Genomic DNA, 18,982 nt, shown 5'->3' on the forward strand with positions numbered 1-18,982 from the left:
GCTAAAATAATCTCTCCTTCCTCTCTCTTCTACCTCTCCCTCATGGTGATGGGTATTTTCTTGCCTTGGAGAAAATAAAAACACTGCTTGATATAACCAGGGGAAAACAATTCTGCTTGGTCCAGGAAAAAGGTTTCTCAAAAAACAACAACACCACTTCCAATTCTTCTTCTGTCCTTCACATTCATCCCTCTCTTCTGCACTTAGAAATCAATAAAGAAGCTTGGATAAAGTTGAGACAGATAGCTAAATTATTGCTTTAGAGGCTTGTGAAATTAACTCTCTGTGTCTTGAGAAGGGAACTTCCGCAGTTTCTTCCCGCACTGGCTTTGATTAGCTTCTTATGTTGGGAAATAATTTGACCGAAAAGTTTGAAGAAGAAAGAGGCCTTGGTGTTTTCCCGCTGTGTAGGATGACAAGCCCACTAATGCAACTCAGGAATCCTTTTTTATTTTATTTTTTTTAATATCTAAGGCCATCGGACAAAGTTATTATTTTTTGGCTTTGACTCCGTGTATCACCAGAACGCATATATTTATTTGATTATTATTATTTTTTTAGTCAAGCAAATCACACTGGGTGATATACCTCCTGTAGCTTATCTAACCATCCCTAGTCTGAAGTCAAAATCACGAAGGCTTTTTTTTTCCCCCAACCTTGAAGCAGAAGCAGGACTTCTCTCTTCCAAGCTACCTTTTCTTTCTTTCTTTCTTTTTTTCGTTTGCTAGTTTGAAGGATGACGACAGTGGCGATCATGACCAGAATGAAGAGAACAGCACACAGAAAGATGGTGAGAAGGAAAAAAACGATAAAGACAAACCCCAAAACAGCACCAAGAGGAAGGTATGTCCCTGTCTTTTCTCTAGAGACTAGATCAGAGATCAGTGGATTGCAGGTCTTCATCCCCAAGAGATCAGTGGGAATTGCAACCCTCAGCCTTCCTAACCAGCTCCCGGATTGTAGTCTGATAGATTTGGAGGAGCTTCAGCTAAACACTTAACAAGCGCCTGCCTCAACTTTGGGCAAAATACAGGGAGTCCTCGACTTACAACCCAAATGTTGAGCCCAACATTTCTGTCCCTAAGTGAGATAGTTGCTAAGCGAGTTTTGCCCCCCATTTTCTACAACCTTTCTCGCCACAGTTGTAAAATGAGTCGCTGCCACTGTTCAGTTTAGTAACCTGGTTGTTAAGTGAATCTGGTTTCCCAGACTTTGCTTGCCAGAAGATCGCAAAAGACACCTTCACCGTCATAAATAGGAGTCAGTTTTCCAAGTGTCTGAATTTTGGTCACGTGATTTCGGGGACTTACAACCATTCATTTAGTGACTCTTCAAAGTTACAGCGGCACTGAAAAATGACCATTTTTCACACTTACGACCGTTGCAAGATTCCCCTGACCAATGTCTATGGAGTGTTGTGCCTCGCCCGCCCCCCTCTCCGCAGCCGGGCCCCTCTCATCTCCTGTTAACTCAGCCAGGGACTGAATGTGCAGACGAACGGCCTGGCATGCCTCCAGCCCCCAGTCCTGGCACCATGCCCGGACAGACCAAGCAAATAAACCTTTCCCCCACAGCATGTGAGCATGAGGAGCATGAAGCCAGTCACAAGCTGGAATTGCCGGCAACTAGAGGGTGGACAGATCCACGCTTCCGGAGAATGGAGAGGCGACGTCAGCAAAAGGAAGGGAGGGGCAGGCCTGGATAAGTGCTGAGTCATGGAGCCACACCCCATGGCCTATATAAAGGATCTGCTTTCTGGCATTCTTTGAGTCAGGCAAAGTCTAAATTGGATTGCTGAAGTCACATCTTGGACTCCTGCTTGCCCTGAGAACTCTGACAGAACTTTGGCAAAGCTGCAAAGGCTTTGTGGCCACGCTTGATACAGATTTCCCTGACCCGGCCGTCAGAGGAGGAGTGGGACACGACAATGGAGATTCTCAGTCATCCAGGTCATGGTTGTCCCAAAGGTGCTTTTTCAAAAGGCAAACTGGACTGACTTTTTTTTTTCTTTGAAGGCGTTTCGCTTCTCATCCGAGAAGCTTCTTCAGTTCTGAACTCAACTGAAGAAGTCAGAACTGAAGAAGCTTCTCGGATGAGATGCAAAACGTTGTTGGGGGTAGACTAGTCTATTCTAGTCAAGTCTAGTCTAGTCTAGTCTAGAATAGAATAGAATAGAATAGAATAGAATAGAATAGAATAGAATAGAATAGAATAGAATAGAATTCAATAGAATTCAATAGAATAGAATAGAATTCAATAGAATAGAATAGAATAGAATTCAATAGAATAGAATAGAATAGAATTCAATAGAATAGAATTCAATTCTTTATTGGCCAAGTATGATTGGACACACAAGGAATTTGTCTTTAGTGTATATGTTCTCAGAGATGCAAAACGTCCTCAAGGAAAAACAAAATCCAGTTGCCTTTGGAAAAAGCACCTTTGGGATTCCCGTAATCTTGTGATCACAACTTGGATGCTTGTCAACTGACATGTATTTATGACGGCTGCAGAGTCCCGGGATCATGTGATCACCTTTCATGATCTTTCTGACACGCAGAGTCAACGGGGAAGCCAGATTCACTTAAAAACCGTGTTGCTAACTACACAACTGCAGAGATTCACTGAACAACGGTGACAAGAAAAGTCAGAGAATGGGACAAAACTCCCTGAACGACCACCTTGCTTAGCAACGGAAATTTGGGCCTCAATTGTGGTCGTAAGTCAAGAACGATCTACAGTGGAAGGAGGGGATCACATGTCCTCCCCTCCTCAAATTAGAGCAACTAGAAGAGGAGGAGAAGGGCACTTTGCAGCGAGAGGAATCTTAACCTTTAGTCCAGGGGTCTCCAACCTTGGCAACTTTAAGACTTGTGGGCTTCAACTCCCAGAGTTCCTCAGCCAGCTTTGCTGGCTGAGGAATGCTGGGAGTTGAAGTCCACAAGTCTTAAAGTTGCCAAGGTTGGAAACCCCTGCTTTAGTCTTTGTAACAGGGTGAGAAGGGAGACAAAACTGCAGAAATGGACCCCAGAGACTGATTTAAACTCAAACCCCCATCACCATAAAGGTGGCTATTTTGTGAGCACTGCAGGGAAGATAGGATTTCAGGCTTCAATGGGACTTTAAAAAAAAAAAAAGGTGATTATCATGGTGGAAAGAAACAGGCTTTTCTCTGGGAGCTTTTACTTCGCCTACATTTTGGGGAAGAATTTATAGCAGATCTTGAGCCGTGGTGGCGCAGCGGTTAGAATGCAGCATTGCAGGCTCACTCTGCCCACTGCCAGGAGTTTGATCGCGACCGGCTGAAGGTCGACTCAAATCTTCCAGCCTTCTCAGGTCGGTAAAAGGAAAACCCTGATTGTTGGGGACAATAGGCTGACTTTGAAATAAAAACTTTCAGTCTTTACTGATGTTTACTGGGCCTCTGTGGCTCAGACTGCTAATGCTGTCTGTTATTAACAGCAGCTGCTTGCAATTACTGCAGGTTCTAGTCCCACCAGGCCCAAGGTTGACTCAGCCTTCCATCCTTTATAAGGTAGGTAAAATGAGGACCCAGATTGTTGGGGGCAATAAGTTGACTTTGTATATAAATATACAAATAGGATGAAGACTATTGCTAACATAGTGTAAGCCGCCCTGAGTCTTTGGAGAAGGGCGGGATATAAATGCAAATAAAAAAAAAAGTTTGATTAATAGTAGTAGAGCTGTGGTGGCGCAGTGGTTAGAATGTAGTATTGCAGGCAAACTGCCCACTGCCAGCAATTCTAACTGCCTCAAGGTTGACTTCCATCCAGGTCGGTAAAATGAGGACCCAAATTGTTGGGGGTAGACTAGAATAGAATAGACAAGACTAGACTAGACTAGACTTGAATTGAATTGAATTGAATTGAATTGAATTGAATTCAATAGAGTAGAATTCAATAGAATAGAATTCAATAGAATAGAATAGAATAGAATAGAATAGAATTTTTTATTGGCCAAGTGTGATTGGACACACAAGGAATTGGTCTTTGGTACATATGCTCTCAGTGTACATAAAGAAAAAATAAAATATATACAATACTTAGTGATGGTCACAGGATAGTAATAAGCAATCAAATCATACTAGGAAACAATAAAACAATATAAATTGTAAAGATACAAGCAACATGGTTATAGTCATGAGTGAGAAGAGATCAGTACTAGGAAGGATGAGAAGAAGAACAGTAATACAGTCTTAGTAGTTAATTTGACAGTGCTGTGGGAGTTAGTTGTTTAGCAGAGTGATGGCATTTGGGAACAAACTGTCCTTGCGTCTTGTTGTTCTGGTGTGCAGAGCCCTATAGCGTCGTTTTGAGGATAGGAGTTGAAACAATATATATGCTGATTCTGTAAACCGCTTAGAGAGGGCTGTAAAGCACCGTGAAGCGGTATATAAGTCTAAGTGCCATTGCTATTGCAGGCTAACTCTGTTCACTGCCAGAAGTTCAGTCCTGACCAGCTCAAGGTTAACTCAGCCTTCCATCCTTTCAAGGTCGGTAAAACGGGGACCCAGATTGTTGGGGGGCAATATGCTGACTCCGTAAACCGCTTAGAGAGGGCTAGAAAAGCACTGTGAAGCAGTATATAAAGCTTAAGCGCTTTTACTATTGCTATTTTTGATTCCCCTTCTATTAGTTGGGAGCTCTACTTCCGACTCGGCCCCTTCAGGAAATCTAAAAACCGAGCCGAGTTGTTAACCGTGGTTTGCTTAAACACCACCTATGGCGGTTGTCAGAGCAGCTCAATTCCATCTTCTCCCTTATGCCAAGACAGGGAAACCAAGTCCTCGTTGCCTCGCAAGGTTGTTTTCATTTAAGAGCTGTTCTCCTCCGACCAGAGGCACATAAAGGCGCGTAAGCAGCGTTCGTAAACTGGCCTTGTGCAACGAGCCGCTTTTAAGGAACGCAAAAATGCCTCTCAGGAGCCTCGTCCGCTGCCAATTTGGAGAAACTCCAGCAAAGCACCGGTTGCCGCTAATCCCCGACTTGAAGCATAGTCAATTTCTGGCAGACTAAAGGGTCTGTTTCAAGCTAGTAAAGAGAGAGATGGAATTGCAGGACGAAAGTGAAGCTAAAAACTGTCCTATGCCAGCAGGAACGAGGCAGGTTGCTAATGCTGCCAACGTCTGTTTCGAGAAAGGCGCCGGGATAAATGAGTGTTTGGATTTCACCCGCAGGCTGCGGTTCCAGGACCAGCTGAGCACCCTCTGCAGTATAACTACACCTTCTGGTACTCCAGACGGACCCCGGGGAGGCCCACCAGCTCTCAGAGTTATGAACAGAACATCAAGCAAATTGGCACCTTTGCCTCTGTGAGTGCATTTCGGTTGTGTGGTTCTGACAAAGCTTGAATGGGTGGGATAGCCGTCCCAAGAAAAAAAAAAATTAAGGGGTACGTTGTGATTGTTTTCGTCGCCCTGATGTAAAAAAAGATGTTGAGACATTAGAAAGAATGCAGAGAAGAGCAACAAAGAGGATTAGGGGACTAGAGGCTAAAACATACAAAGAACGGTTGCTGAAATTGGGTATGTTTAGTTTAATGAAAAGAAGGACTAGGGGAGACATGATAGCAGAGTTCCAATATCTCAGGGGTTGCCACAAAGAAGAGGGAGTCAAACTATTCTCCAAAGCACCTGAGGGTAGAACAAGAAGCAATGGGTGGAAACTAATCAAGGAGAGAAGCAACTTAGAACTAAGGAGAAATTTCCTGACAGTGAGAACAGCTTGCCTCCAGAAGTTGCAAATGCTCCAACACTGGAAGTTTTTAAGAAGAGATTGGACAACCATTTGTCTGAAGTGGTGTAGGGTTTCCTGCCTAAGCAGGAGGTTGGACTAGAAGATCTCCAAGGTCCCTTCCAATTCTGTTATTCTATACCAGCCCTAGATATAAAGTCTTTTCTTCAAAGATGAGACTCCAGTGAGCCATTATCAGTTAAAAGGGAAAGTCTGACCCTGGAGACAATTTAAATATTGTACTCCCAGGCTACGTCAGGTTGTTTATATCTCACAGTCTCCTTTTATGATACAGGCAGTCCTCGACTTAGCAACTGTTAATTTAGTGACCGTTCTAAGTTACAACAGCAGGGGAAAAAGCAACGTATAGCCGTTTTTCACACACACACACCACCGTTGCAGCATCCTCATGGTTGTCCCAAAGCGGCAACTGGACTTTCTTTGTTTTTCTTTGAAGACGTTTCACTTCTCATCCAAGAAGCTGCTTCAGCTCTGACTGGACGGTGTAGAATGGAAGATAGCAAAGTCCACATTCTGGACAGAGAGGACCGCTGGTTTGAAAGAGGGATCAAAGAGGCCACCTATATCCAAATTGAACAGCCCCCTCTCAACAGAAGGGGAGGGATATGACATCATCTATCTCCAGTCTACAATCTAGTCCTTTCAGCAGTTCCAAGAAGGCTCCACACCCATTTGCACCACTCAGGTGACCCTGAGGACACAGACAAACCTCCAGGTGGCCTCAAGGACTCTCTCAAAGGATGCAAATGACCAGCTGCCTGCAAGGAATATAAATCCTTCCATTCCCCACCATCCGGTCAGAGCTGAAGAAGCTCCTTAGATGAGAAGTGAAACGTCTTCAAAAGAAAAACCAGAAAGTCCAGTTGCTTCTTGAAAAAAACACCTTTGGGACAACTGTGACCTGGATGACTGAGACTCTCCATAGATATTCACCATCTGCTGGTTTCTACGCTGGTGTCTTAACCAGAAAGCTCTCACATACGAAGCATTAGATAATCCAACCTACATAGCTGCCCAAATTACCTAATTATCCCTGCCTCTAATTGCAAAAGGGTTTCTCCTCTTATAGGAGAGTCCTGTTAATCTGGGGGGGAAAAAATCAAAGAAAAATCAGGAGTCTGGTAGCATTTTTTCCGACAAACTAATTTTTATCCAAAGGTACTTCTTCAGGGTTTTTCCTTTGCAGCTTTTATGGGGTTTTATCTGTGCAAGACGCTCACTTTTTATTTTATAAATGAATGTTCAATTGATGGGTAAAATCATGCTTTCATCTGAGTTCTATTTGCTGCCTTACAATTTTTATTTAAATTGTAAATTTTTATTTTAGCTGACAGAGAAATGTTTCTGCGGTGTGCCCGACCAATGTGGGCTTTTCCGGTGTCGATAAACTCCACAACCTCTCAGCCCTAGCTTATATAATCAGCTTATACAGATTCCATCAGTTCTGTAGTCCAACAACTTTTGTGAGGTATCCAGAAAAGTTTTGTGTCACAAACATGATGTGAATTGATGAGGAGATTGCTTTGACCAATTCAGGTTTCTCTTTGTGTACAAGTAAATATAAATATATATTAACATATTGTGATACACAATCATCAATGCTTTACAGATAGTCCTCGACTTATGACCACAATGGAGCCCAACATTTCTGTTGTTAAGTGAGCCATTTTCCTCACTTTACAATCTTTCTTCCTGCAGTCGTTAAGTGAATCACTGCAGTTGATAAGTTAGTAACCCGGTTGTTAAGCGAACCTGGCTCCCCCATTGACTTGGCTTGTCAGAAGGTAGCAACAGCCCCCCCCCCACCCGCGACAGAGCAACGGTTATAAATACGAACCAGTTGCCAAGCATCCAATTTCTGATAAAATGAGTTCATCGGTAGGTCGAAAGTATGAAAAACGGTCCTAGGTCACCTTTTTCAGTGCCGTTGTAAAACTTTGAACGGTCACTAAACCGAATTTGTAATTTGAGGTTTGTAGTTTGTATTATAGGCAAGATGAGTGAGGAAGGAAGGAAGGAAGGAGAGAGAGAGAAAGAAAGAAAGAAAAGAAAGAAAGAAAGAAAGAAAGAAAAAGAAAGAAAGAAAGAAAGAAAGAATCTTCCCAAACCAGTTGGATTCACCAAAATGTCACATTAGACGGTAGAAGTAGGTTACAAGGCAACCTTCTAAAGATTTAATCAGAAATAAGATTTGGTCCCTAGAGGGCAGCAGGACTCTCTGGAACGGCCCGGCAGATACTTGCGACATCTGCTGAAGACCCCGGCAGCAGGAGTCTTTTTAATGACGAATGAAGGTGAATAATAAACGTGTCCCAGGGTAATGTTGCAGGATCCGATCTGGGTCGGTCACCGGGGCAAGAGGTTTTGTCTTCCCAGCCTTTGGACTCCTGCTGGAGCCCTTCCTCAGGGAACTTTTCTCTCCAGCAATAGAATAGGAGATGGGATGGGATGGGACGGGACGGGACAGTGATGGCTAACTTCTTTGCTGTCGCATGCCAAAAGTAGGGGGAACATGGGGGGGTCATGCGCGTGTGTGCCCACACCCATAATTCAATGCGCCCTATGCATGCACGTGTGACACACAATGCGCCCTATGCATGCACGCTTTTGGCACACAATGGTATGGTGGGCCCAGTCAGCCCGTTTTTTGCCTTCCCCAGGCTCCAGAGGCTTTCTACGAGCCTGGGGAGAGTGAAAATGGCCTTCCCCACCCCCCTGGAGGCCCCCCCCCCCGGTAGGTCAGAAGGCCCGAAAATCACCCACATGCACGCTGGAGCTGAGCTAGGGCAACAGTCATGTGCCCACAGATATCGATCCGTGTGCCACCTGTGGGGGGTTAGGAGCTAAGATAGGGGATAGGAGATAGGAGATAGGAGATAGGATAGGATAGGATAGGATAGGATAGGATAGGATAGGATAGGATAGGATAGGATAGGGAAAATGAATAGGATGGGATAGGATATAGGATATAGGACATGATAAGGAGATAGGTTAGGATAGGATAGGATAGGATAGGATAGGATAGGATAGGATAGGGAAAATGAATAGGATAAGATAGGATATAGGACATGATAAGGAGATAGGATAGGATAGAGAAAATGAATAGGATCAGATAGGATATAGGATATAGGACATGATAAGGAGATAGGATAGGATAGGGTATAGGATATAGGACATGATAAGGAGATAGGATAGGATATAGGATATAGGACATGATAAGGAGATGGGGTAGGATAGGATAGAATAGAGAAAATGAATAGGATAGGATATAGGACATGAGATATAGTAATATATAGTAATATATACTGTAGGACATGATTAGGAGATAAGAGGATAGGATAGGATATAAGATATAGGATATAGGACATGATAAGGAGATAGGATTGGATAGGATAGGATATAGGGGATAGGGGATAGGACATGATAAGGAGATAGGAGATAGGATAGGATATAGGACAGGATAGACTATATGATAGGGGATAAGATAGGATAGGAGTGGAGTCTCAGGGAACTTCTCTCTAACAGAGGGTGTGCTTTGGGCTGTTCTATGCATCATAGTCATGTGGTACCTTCCTATTGTCGATTGGAGTCCTACAGATAGTCCTCGACTTACAATAGTTAATTTAGCGGCCGTTCAAAGTCACGACGACACTAGGGAAAAAAGTTAGTGCTGTTTTTCAGCGTTAACGACCTTGGCAGCCTCCCCGTGATCATGTGTTCAAAAGTCAGGCGCTTGGCAACTGGTTCATACTTAACGACCGCGGCTGTCTCCCAGGGTCACGTGATTCCCCGTTTTGCCACCTTCAGACAAGCAAAGTCACGAAGAAGCCAGATTCATCTTTCAGGAATCCCCCAAGTTTAGTAGAAGTGATCCTGCTTGTACCTTCCGTATTCTATACTCCATCTGGCCCTGTTCATTTAATATCTTAATTATTTTTCTTTTATTATATAAAAATACAAAAAATAAAATAAAATAGGAAATTAAGGGAATGGGGAAAAGGGGATGTGAGATACAAAGGGAAAGAGGAAAATAAGAAAAGTGGGCATTGACTTCCAACTCTTCCTAGCACAGCACAAGATAAACATAACTCCGACCTCAACTTTTTGCTTTTACACATTAATATACAACTCGCCATTTCTAGAACACCAAATCTTTCTAATCAACAAAAACCAAGGTCAGTTTCATATATTTTTTTCTTTTTTACAAGCACAAATTCCAGAAGTGATATCCAAATAAGAACATATTTTCCTCTTTAAATAAAGTAATCAAGTTAACCATTCCTGCTTTAACTTCCTTGCTGTGGAAAGAATGCGTACTTCTATTTGCATCTATTAATCTTTGTGAGCCATCACCATTTTTATTTACAAAACTTACTGTTTTCTTTCAAATTCTTTAGCCTTACTGAGAAAAAAAGGTGTGTGGGGGGGGAAGCTTTCTCTTCTCTTTCACTCTCCCCTAGCCCTGTTCATTTGAATTAACCCTTATCTTCTCCTCACCTGTCCTTCCCTAGGGACAAGGGCTACACTTCAAGGGTAAAATGCTCCCGGTTCGGACCGGATCGCGTGATCCGGTAGCGATCTTGGCTGGTAGTTCAGAGATCGTGGTGCGAGGCTCCGCCCACCCGCCTAGCTGACATGACTTCCTGGTTTTAACCAGAAAATCATGTATTTTGTACCCTATGTGCATGCGCAGAAAGGTTTTGCGAATGCGCAGAAGGTTGCGTGAGCATGTGACACGCACACACATGGCGCGTGCACTTCTGAACCAGTAAGGAAGGTACGTAGATTTCACCCCTGGTACATTTCCTTTCTGAGAGAAGACAGACATAAGATTTAAGCAGTTCTGTCCTTTTACCAATTTGCCTTTTCTCCTTGATCTACGCTGTCTTTTATTCTGAGCATATCCAAAGTAATCCTTTATATTGGTTTGGTATCCCCGCTTTGTTAGAGCTTTACCTTTCCTAATGGGGTTTCCTACAGTTTCTGGAGATTTATCTTATAGGGGTTTTTTTTGGGGGGGGGGATGATGTGCCTCCCCTTCCATATCCTAGTCATGTTTCATTTTTCTCTTCATTTTAGAGAGCTCAGTGTATATCCCTGCTGGACTCTTTAGATTTCTCCCATTTTTCCTTCTTTTAGGAATTGATTGGGATTCAGAAAAATGGAATAACACAGTTAGAAGAGGCCTTGGAGGTCTTCTAGTCCAACCCTCTGCACAAGCAGGAAACACTATACCATTTCAGACCTTATGGGCATTACGGAGACCTGGTTGGGTCCGGAGGGGGGGGTTCCCCTTGTGGAGTTATGCCCGCCAGGTTTCCGAGCATTTCATCATCCGAGAGCCCAAGGTAGGGGTGGGGGGGTAGCGGTTGTTATAAGGGAAAGTCTAGAGCCGAGGGAGGCCACTGTACCTCAGATTGCCGGTTGTGAATCCCTCTTTGTGAAGTGGGGCCATCCGAATCAGCTGGGCTTGTTGATCACGTACCTGGCTCCTTGCTGCGTGACTACAGCCCTACCCGAGTTGTTGGAGGTGCTCGCCGGGGTGGCGGTTGAGACCCCCAGACTTATAGTCATGGGGGACTTTAACCTGCCATCGACGGGCCTGTCATCGACAGCGGCTCGGGAGTTCCAGGCTTCCATGACGGCCATGGACCTGATTCAAGTAATTGATGGCCCTACGCACACAGGGGGAGGCACACTGGACTTAATTTATATCTCTGGACAGTGGTTAAATGATCTGAAATTAGATAAGTTAGAAACAGAACCGGTGTCACGGTCAGATCATTTTCTCCTTCGCCTAGATTTTCGGACCGCTATCCACCACTGCAGGGAGACGGACCCAATGCGTTGGTTCCGTCCCAGGCGCCTGATGGACCCGGAGAGGTTCCTGACGGAGCTTGGGCCGTTTCCTGAGGACCTGGCCCACGGCACGGCTGAAGAACTAGTTGCGGCTGGAGCTTTGGACCGTGTCGTGCCCTTGCGGCCTCTGACCCGGCGCAGATCTCGGCCGGCCTCTTGGTTCTCCGAGGGGCTGAGGGAGATGAAACGCCGGAGAAGACGCCTAGAGAGTGTTTGGAGGTCCAGCCGTTCTGAAGCTGACCGAACACTAGTTAGGTCTTACTCTAGGACCTACCTAGTGGCAATGAGGGAGGCGAAGCGTTCCTACGCTTCCACCCTCATTGCGTCGGCAGATAACCGCCCGGCCACCCTGTTTCGGGTGACCTGCTCCCTCCTGCATCAGGAGGTGCGGGATGACCCGTTGCAGGGACGTGCCAAGGAGTTTAGTGGTTATCTATACGACAAAATCATTCAGCTCCGGGATGGCTTGGACCGAAATTGGGATGATCCAGGTGAGAGGGCGGAGTCGTGTCTTGTGGAGATCGTTTGGGATGAGTTTGACCCTGTGGCTCCCGAGGACGTGGACAGGTTGCTGGGGAGGCTGCATACCACGACATGTTTACTGGACCCGTGCCCTTCCTGGCTGGTGCTGGCCTCCCGGGAAGTGACACGAGGCTGGCTCCAGGGGATTATCAACGCTTCTTTGTTGGAGGGGGTTTTCCCTGCCGCCTTGAAGGAGGCGGTGGTGAGACCCCTCCTCAAGAAGCCTTCCTTGGATCCAGCTATTTTAGGTAATTACCATCCGGTCTCCAACCTTCGCTTTATTGCGAAGGTTGTAGAGAGTGCCGTGGCACGGCAGCTACCCCAGTACCTGGATGAAGCTGTCTATCTAGACCCGTTCCAGTCCGGCTTCCGACCCGGATACAGCACGGAGACAGCTTTGGTCGCGTTGGTGGATGATCTCTGGAGGGCCAGAGACAGGGGTTATTCCTCTGCCCTGGTCCTGTTAGATCTCTCAGCGGCTTTTGATACCATCGACCATGGTATCCTGCTGCGCCGGTTGGGGGGGTTGGGAGTGGGAGGCACCGTTTATCGGTGGTTCTCCTCCTATCTCTCCGACCGGTCGCAGACGGTGTTGACGGGGGCAGAGGTCGACCACGAGGCACCTTACTTGTGGGGTGCCACAGGGGTCGATTCTCTCACCCCTCCTGTTCAACATCTATATGAAGCCGTTGGGCGAGATCATCAGTGGCTTCGGGGTGAGATACCAACTGTACGCTGATGATACTCAGCTGTACTTTTCCACCCCGGGCCACCCCAACGAAGCTGTCGAGGTGCTGTCCCGGTGTTTGAAGGCCGTACGGGTCTGGATGGGGAGAAACAGGCTCAAGCTCAATCCCTCCAAGACCGAGTGGCTGTGGGTGCCGGCACCCCGATACAGTCAGCTGCAGCCGCAGCTGACTGTTGAAGCGAGTTATTGGCCCCAAAGGAGGGAGTGCGCAACTTGGGTGTTCTCCTGGATGCACGGCTGTCGCTGGAAGATCATTTGGCGGCCGTCTCCAGGAAAGCCTTTCACCAGGTTCGCCTGGTTCGCCAGTTGCGCCCCTTCCTTGATCGGGATGCCCTATGCACAGTCACTCATGCTCTCGTTACCTCTCGCCTGGATTATTGCAATGCTCTCTACGTGGGGCTCCCCTTGAGATGCACTCGGAGGCTTCAGTTGGTCCAGAATGCAGCTGCGCGGGTGATAGAGGGAGCTCCACGTAGCTCCCATATAACACCTCTCCTGCGCAGACTGCACTGGCTACCTGTTGCCTTTCGGGTGCATTTCAAGGTTCTGGTTGCCATCTTTAAAGCGCTCCATGGCTTGGGGCCTGGGTACTTACGGGACCGCCTGCTGTTACCTCATGCCTCCCACCGACCAGTACGCTCACACAGAGAGGGACTTCTCAGGGTGCCGTCCGCCAAACAATGTCGACTGGCGGCCCCCAGGGGAAGATCCTTCTCTGTGGGGGCTCCTACTCTCTGGAATGAACTTCCCCCCAGTTTACGCCAAATATCTGACCTTCGGACCTTTCGCCGCGAACTGAAAATTTGTTTGTTCGCGCGGGGCTTTCTTAAATTGGGTAGATTTTAAATTTAACTGTTTTTAGTTTTAAATTGGGTTTTTTTAGATTATATATTTTAATTTATCGGCCTAACTGTATAATAAATTTTTTAATTCATTTTTAATTGTACATTGTTTATTTTTATCTTGGCTGTACACCGCCCTGAGTCCTTCGGGAGAAGGGCGGTCTAGAAATCTAATAAAGTAAGTAAGTAAGTAAATGGTTGTCCAATCTCTTCTTAAAAACCTCCCGTGTTAGAGCACCCACATTTCTGGTGGCAAGTTGTTCCACTGGTTAATTGTTCTCCCTGTCAGGAAATTTCTCCTTAGTTCTAGGTTGCTTCTCTCCTGGATTAGTTTCCATCCGTTGCTTTTGTCCTGCCGTCAGGTGCTTTGGAGAATAGCTTGATCCCCTCTTCTTTGTGGCAACCCCTCAAATATTGGAAGATTGCTATCGTGTCACCCCTAGTCGTCCTTCTCCTTAAACTAGCCATACTCAATTCCAGCAACCGTTCTTCGCATATTTTAGCCTCCAGTCCCCTCATCATCTTTGTTGCTCTTCTCTGCATTCTTTCTAGAGTCTCCATATCTTTTTTACATCCTGGCGACTAAAACTGAATGTATGTATTCCAGATGTGGCCTTACTAAGGTTTTATAGAGCATACTAATACTTCACCTATTCTATGCCTCTGTTTATACAACTAAAGATTGTATTTGCTTTTTTGGCTGCTGCTGCACATTCCTGGCTCATTGTTTAAGTGATCATCCACTAGGACTCAAGGTCCCTCTCACAGTTACTTATTTTTGAGCCAGGTTTCGCCTAATCTGTACTTGTACCTTTGGTTTTTCCTGCCCAGGTATAAAACCTTGCCTCAATTTGTCCTCAGCTTACAGCCACAGTCAGTACCGGAATGTCTGTTACTAAGCAAGGAAGTCAATTGTGCCTGATTTGTCAGCCTTTTTGCCGCCCGTTAAGCAAATCACTGAATCATCTGGTCATTAAGCAAATCCAGCTTCCCCCATTGACTTTGCTTGTTGGAAGCCAGCCAAGCAAAGTTTGCAGATGGTGATCACATGATCCCGGGAACCGTCATAAATACATACTGCAGCTGTTGTAAGTGTGAGGAATGGTCATCGGTCACCATTTTTTCACAGCCGTTGTAACTTTGAAAGGTGGCTATGTGCATGGTTGTAAGTCAAGGACTACCTGTACCATATTTTGACATATTAACCATGGACAATTCCAGAAGGCAGATCTTGGAAGGTTGTGTAGTTGCATACAGAACCAGGATTTTTGTGGAGCTAAACTGTTCAGTCACTTTCTCCTACTCAGCCATATTGTGATTTTTATGGAGATTCTTATCATAGATTGAAGGCAACGCTTACGAAACCAGATGAAATCTGCATCTGTTATCTTTTCGTCTGACTGGGATAACAGAATCGTTGTTTAATGCAGCCAGATTGTCTGTGATAATTTGCAGAATGGGACTGCAATTAACAGCTGATTAATTTCCAGTGTTTTATGTGGGTTGTATAATAATAATAATAATAATAATGTTAACTTGTTTCTTTTTCTTGGACTGCTTTTAGTCCAAATTATGGAGGAAATTGCACTGTTCCTTCATGATTGGTATAATCTTTAAACCCAGTAAAATAAATTAAAATAAAATAAACTATAAAATAAAATAAGTGTGGCTCAGGCTGTAAGATAGCCTGTTATTAAACACAGCTGCCTACAATTACTGCAGGCTCGAGTCCCACCAGGCCCAAGGTTGACTCAGCCTTCCATCCTTTATAAGGTAGGTAAAATGAGGACCCAGATTGTTGGGGGGGCAATAAGTTGACTTTGTATATAAATATACAAATAGGACGAGACTATTGCCTTACACAATATAAGCCGCCCTGAGTCTTCGGAGAAGGGCGGGATATAAATGTAAATTAAAAAAAAATAAGAATAATAAACAATTCCTCTTTGATTATCTCAAGTCAGTAACTTTTGGTCATGATTTGAGTTGTGCATATTGGCTTGATTTTTAAGTTTCTCTCTTTCTCTGACCATGTAGACTGATTAGATCTAATTTTTTTTTAATTGTCACATTAGCAGATGACAAAAGTGAAGAGAAATAAATTTCATTTGCCCCTACAGTGAACCCAATACAGGTGGTCCTCAACTTATGACCCACAAATGAACCCAAAATATCTGTTGCTACGTGAGACCTTTCTTAAGTGAATTTTGCCCCGATTTATGACCTTTCCAGCCGTCGTTGCTAAGTGAATTGTTGCACTTGTTAAGTTAGTAACATGGTTGTTAAGTGAATCTGGCTTCCCCATGGACTTCACTTGTCAGATCCCGTGACCCCGGGACACTGCAACCGTCATAACTATGAGTCAGTTGCCAAGCGTCTGAATTTTGATCATGTGACCTCAAGATGCTGCAGTGGTCGGAAGTGTGAAAAACTGCTCACCAAATGGAATGTTTACGGGACCGCCTACTGCTACCGAATACCTCCCACCGGCCCGTGCGCTCTCACAGAGAGGGACTCCTCAGGGTGCCGTCAGCTAGGCAGTGCCGTCTGGCGACACCCAGGGGAAGGGCCTTCTCTGTGGGGGCTCCCGCCCTCTGGAACGAACTCCCTCCAGGACTTCGTCAACTTCCGGACCTCCGAACCTTTCGTCACGAGCTTAAAATGCATTTATTCATCTGCGCGGGACTGGATTAGATTTTAAAGTTATTGGTTTTAAGGGGTTTTGTATTATTTATATTGTTTTTTAAATTTGGCAATAGAATAAGTTTTTTAATTGTTGTTTTTAATCTGTATTTATATGTATTTTAACTGCCTGTGAACCGCCCTGAGTTCTTAGGGAGATAGGGCGGTATATAAATTTGAAAAATAAATAAATAAAATAAAATGTTGTAAGTCGAGGACTGCCTATATTAACTTACCAACTGCAGCGATTGACTTGAACAACTGTGGTGAGAAAGGTCATAAAATGCGTCTAAAACCCACTCAACAGCTGTCTCGCTTAGCAGCAAAAATCTTGGGCTCAATTGTGATCGTAAGTCAAGGACTCCCTGTATGTATTGCAAGTCCATTCTAGGCATAAATTGTTTCTTCAACTTCTACCCTCAAAACGATGCTAGAGGGCAGGGGTCTCCAACCTTGGCAACTTTTAAGACTCGTGGAATTCTGGGAGTTGAAGACCACAAGTCTTAAAGTCGCCAAGGTTGGAGACCCTTGTTATAGGGCACTGCACACCAGAACAACAAGACACAAGGACAGTTTGTTCCAAAACACTATCACTCTGCTAAACAACTAATTCCCTCAACATTGTCAAATCATTTACTGTATTACTATTATTCTTATCTTCCTTACTAGTACCTATCTCTTCCCACTTACGACTATAACCATGTTGCTTGTATCTTTCAATTTATATTGTTTTTATTTGTTTCCTAGTATGATTTGATAGCTTATTAGTAACCTTGACTATCACTAAGTGTTGAATCTTTTTATTCTTGATGAATGTATTTTATTCTCCTTATGTACACTGAGAGCATATGCACCAAAGACAAATTCCTTGTGTGTCCAATCACACTTGGCCAAGAAAGAATTCTGTTCTGTTCTGTTCTGTTCTGCTCTGTGTCTATTCTATTCTATTCTATTCTATTCTATTCTATTCTATTCTATTCTATTCTATTCTATTCTATTCCATTCCATTCCATTCCATTCCATTCCATTCCATTATATTCTATCCTATCCATTATTCTATTCTATTCTATTCTATTCTATTCTATTCTATTCTATTCTATTCTATTCTATTCTATTCTATTCTATTCTATTCCATTCTATTCCATTCCATTCCATTCTATTCCTATTCTATTCCATTCCATTCTATTATATCATATTATATCCTATCCATTATTCTATTCTTATCTATTCTATTTTATTCTATTCTACTCTTCTCTTCTCTTCTATTTCTCTTCTCTTCTCTTCTCTTCTCTTCTCTTCTCTTCTCTTCTCTTCTCTTCTCTTCTCTTCTCTTCTATTCCCATTCCATTCTATTTCTATTCCATTCCATTCTATTATATCATATTATATCCTATCCATTATTCTATTCTATTCTATTTATTCCATTCCATTCCATTCCATTCTATTCTATTCTATTCTATTCTATTCTATATAAATATATATAAATGAATGTCTTCCAGGTGGAACAGTTCTGGCGGTTTTACAGTCACATGGTCCGTCCTGGGGACCTGACAGGCCACAGCGACTTCCATCTTTTCAAAGAAGGGATTAAGCCCATGTGGGAGGTGAGTCTGAGGCGAGGTTTGCTCCGTAAGGCTTTCCTGGCACTGACATGTCTGCTGTGGAAGTAAGCCGGGCTCAAACCCAGGTTTACTCTGTCAGGAGGCTCTCACTGTCCCCATTGTTCATCCGTTTTTCACCCATTTCTTTGGTGAGAAGGGGAGCCTTTGGTCAACGATCCTGTCAGGGAGAGATGCCAGGGTTTCCAGACTGCTTTGGTTCAGAATGCTCCGGCCTATAAATTATTTATTTGTTAAGATTTTTCATCTACCTTCATCAGGAACTCAAGATGGCGGACATTACCTAATACTCTTTCCTCCCTCTTATTTTCCCCTCAAAAATAACCCGGTGAGGTAGATTGGGCTGAGAGAGAGAGGAACTGGCCCAAAGTCACCCAGCCAGCTTTCGTATCCAAGACGGGACTAGAACTCACCACCTCCTATTGATTGGCCCAAAAACACCCATCCAGCTTTCATGTTTAAGGCATGAAACTGCAAACTCAGCGTCTGCTAGTGGTTGGGCCATAGTCACCCTGCCAGCTTTCATGCTAAGGCAGGACTAGAATTCACCATCTCCTAGTGATTGGCCCACGGTGATCCCACTGGCTTTTATGCCTGAGGCAGGACTAGAACTCACCACCTCCTAGTGATTGGCCCAAAGTCACCTAGCCAGCTTTCATGCTAAGGCAGGACTAGAATTCACCGTCTCCTAGCGATTGGCCCATGGTTGGCTTTTATGCCTGGCTTTTATTGGCCCATCCCGTTGGCTTTTATGCCTGAGGCAGGACTAGAATTCATCACCACCACCTGGTGATGGGCCCAGAATCACCCACCTGGGTTTCATGCCTAAACGGGACTAGAACTCACGGTTTCCTGGTTTCTCAGCCAGCATCTTAACCGCTGCACCAAACTGGCTCTCCATAAACTGGTGGTGTTTATTGGAACTGCCGCCCCCTT

At 44.5% G+C, this 18,982-nt stretch overlaps 1 protein-coding gene across 8 annotated transcripts in view; it reads left to right on the forward strand.

Annotated features, from left to right (window-relative positions):
* EIF4E2 (eukaryotic translation initiation factor 4E family member 2) overlaps positions 1-18,982 on the forward strand; it is a 57,418-nt gene that overhangs the window by 10,516 nt on the left and 27,920 nt on the right. For 3 of the 8 annotated variants that reach the window (XM_058189453.1, XM_058189451.1, XM_058189452.1), the window contains 4 exons: positions 729-843; positions 4,442-4,513; positions 5,198-5,332; positions 17,927-18,031. In XM_058189453.1, the coding sequence (XP_058045436.1) occupies positions 729-843; positions 4,442-4,513; positions 5,198-5,332; positions 17,927-18,031 (427 nt within the window). The remainder of the gene's footprint in view (positions 1-728; positions 844-4,441; positions 4,514-5,197; positions 5,333-17,926; positions 18,032-18,982) is intronic. The other 5 variants (XM_058189456.1, XM_058189454.1, XM_058189458.1 and 2 more) reach the window with 3 other exon arrangements.

The sequence above is a fragment of the Ahaetulla prasina genome, chromosome 6, assembly GCF_028640845.1.
Source record: "Ahaetulla prasina isolate Xishuangbanna chromosome 6, ASM2864084v1, whole genome shotgun sequence".
NCBI classification, from domain to species: Eukaryota; Metazoa; Chordata; class Lepidosauria; order Squamata; family Colubridae; genus Ahaetulla; species Ahaetulla prasina.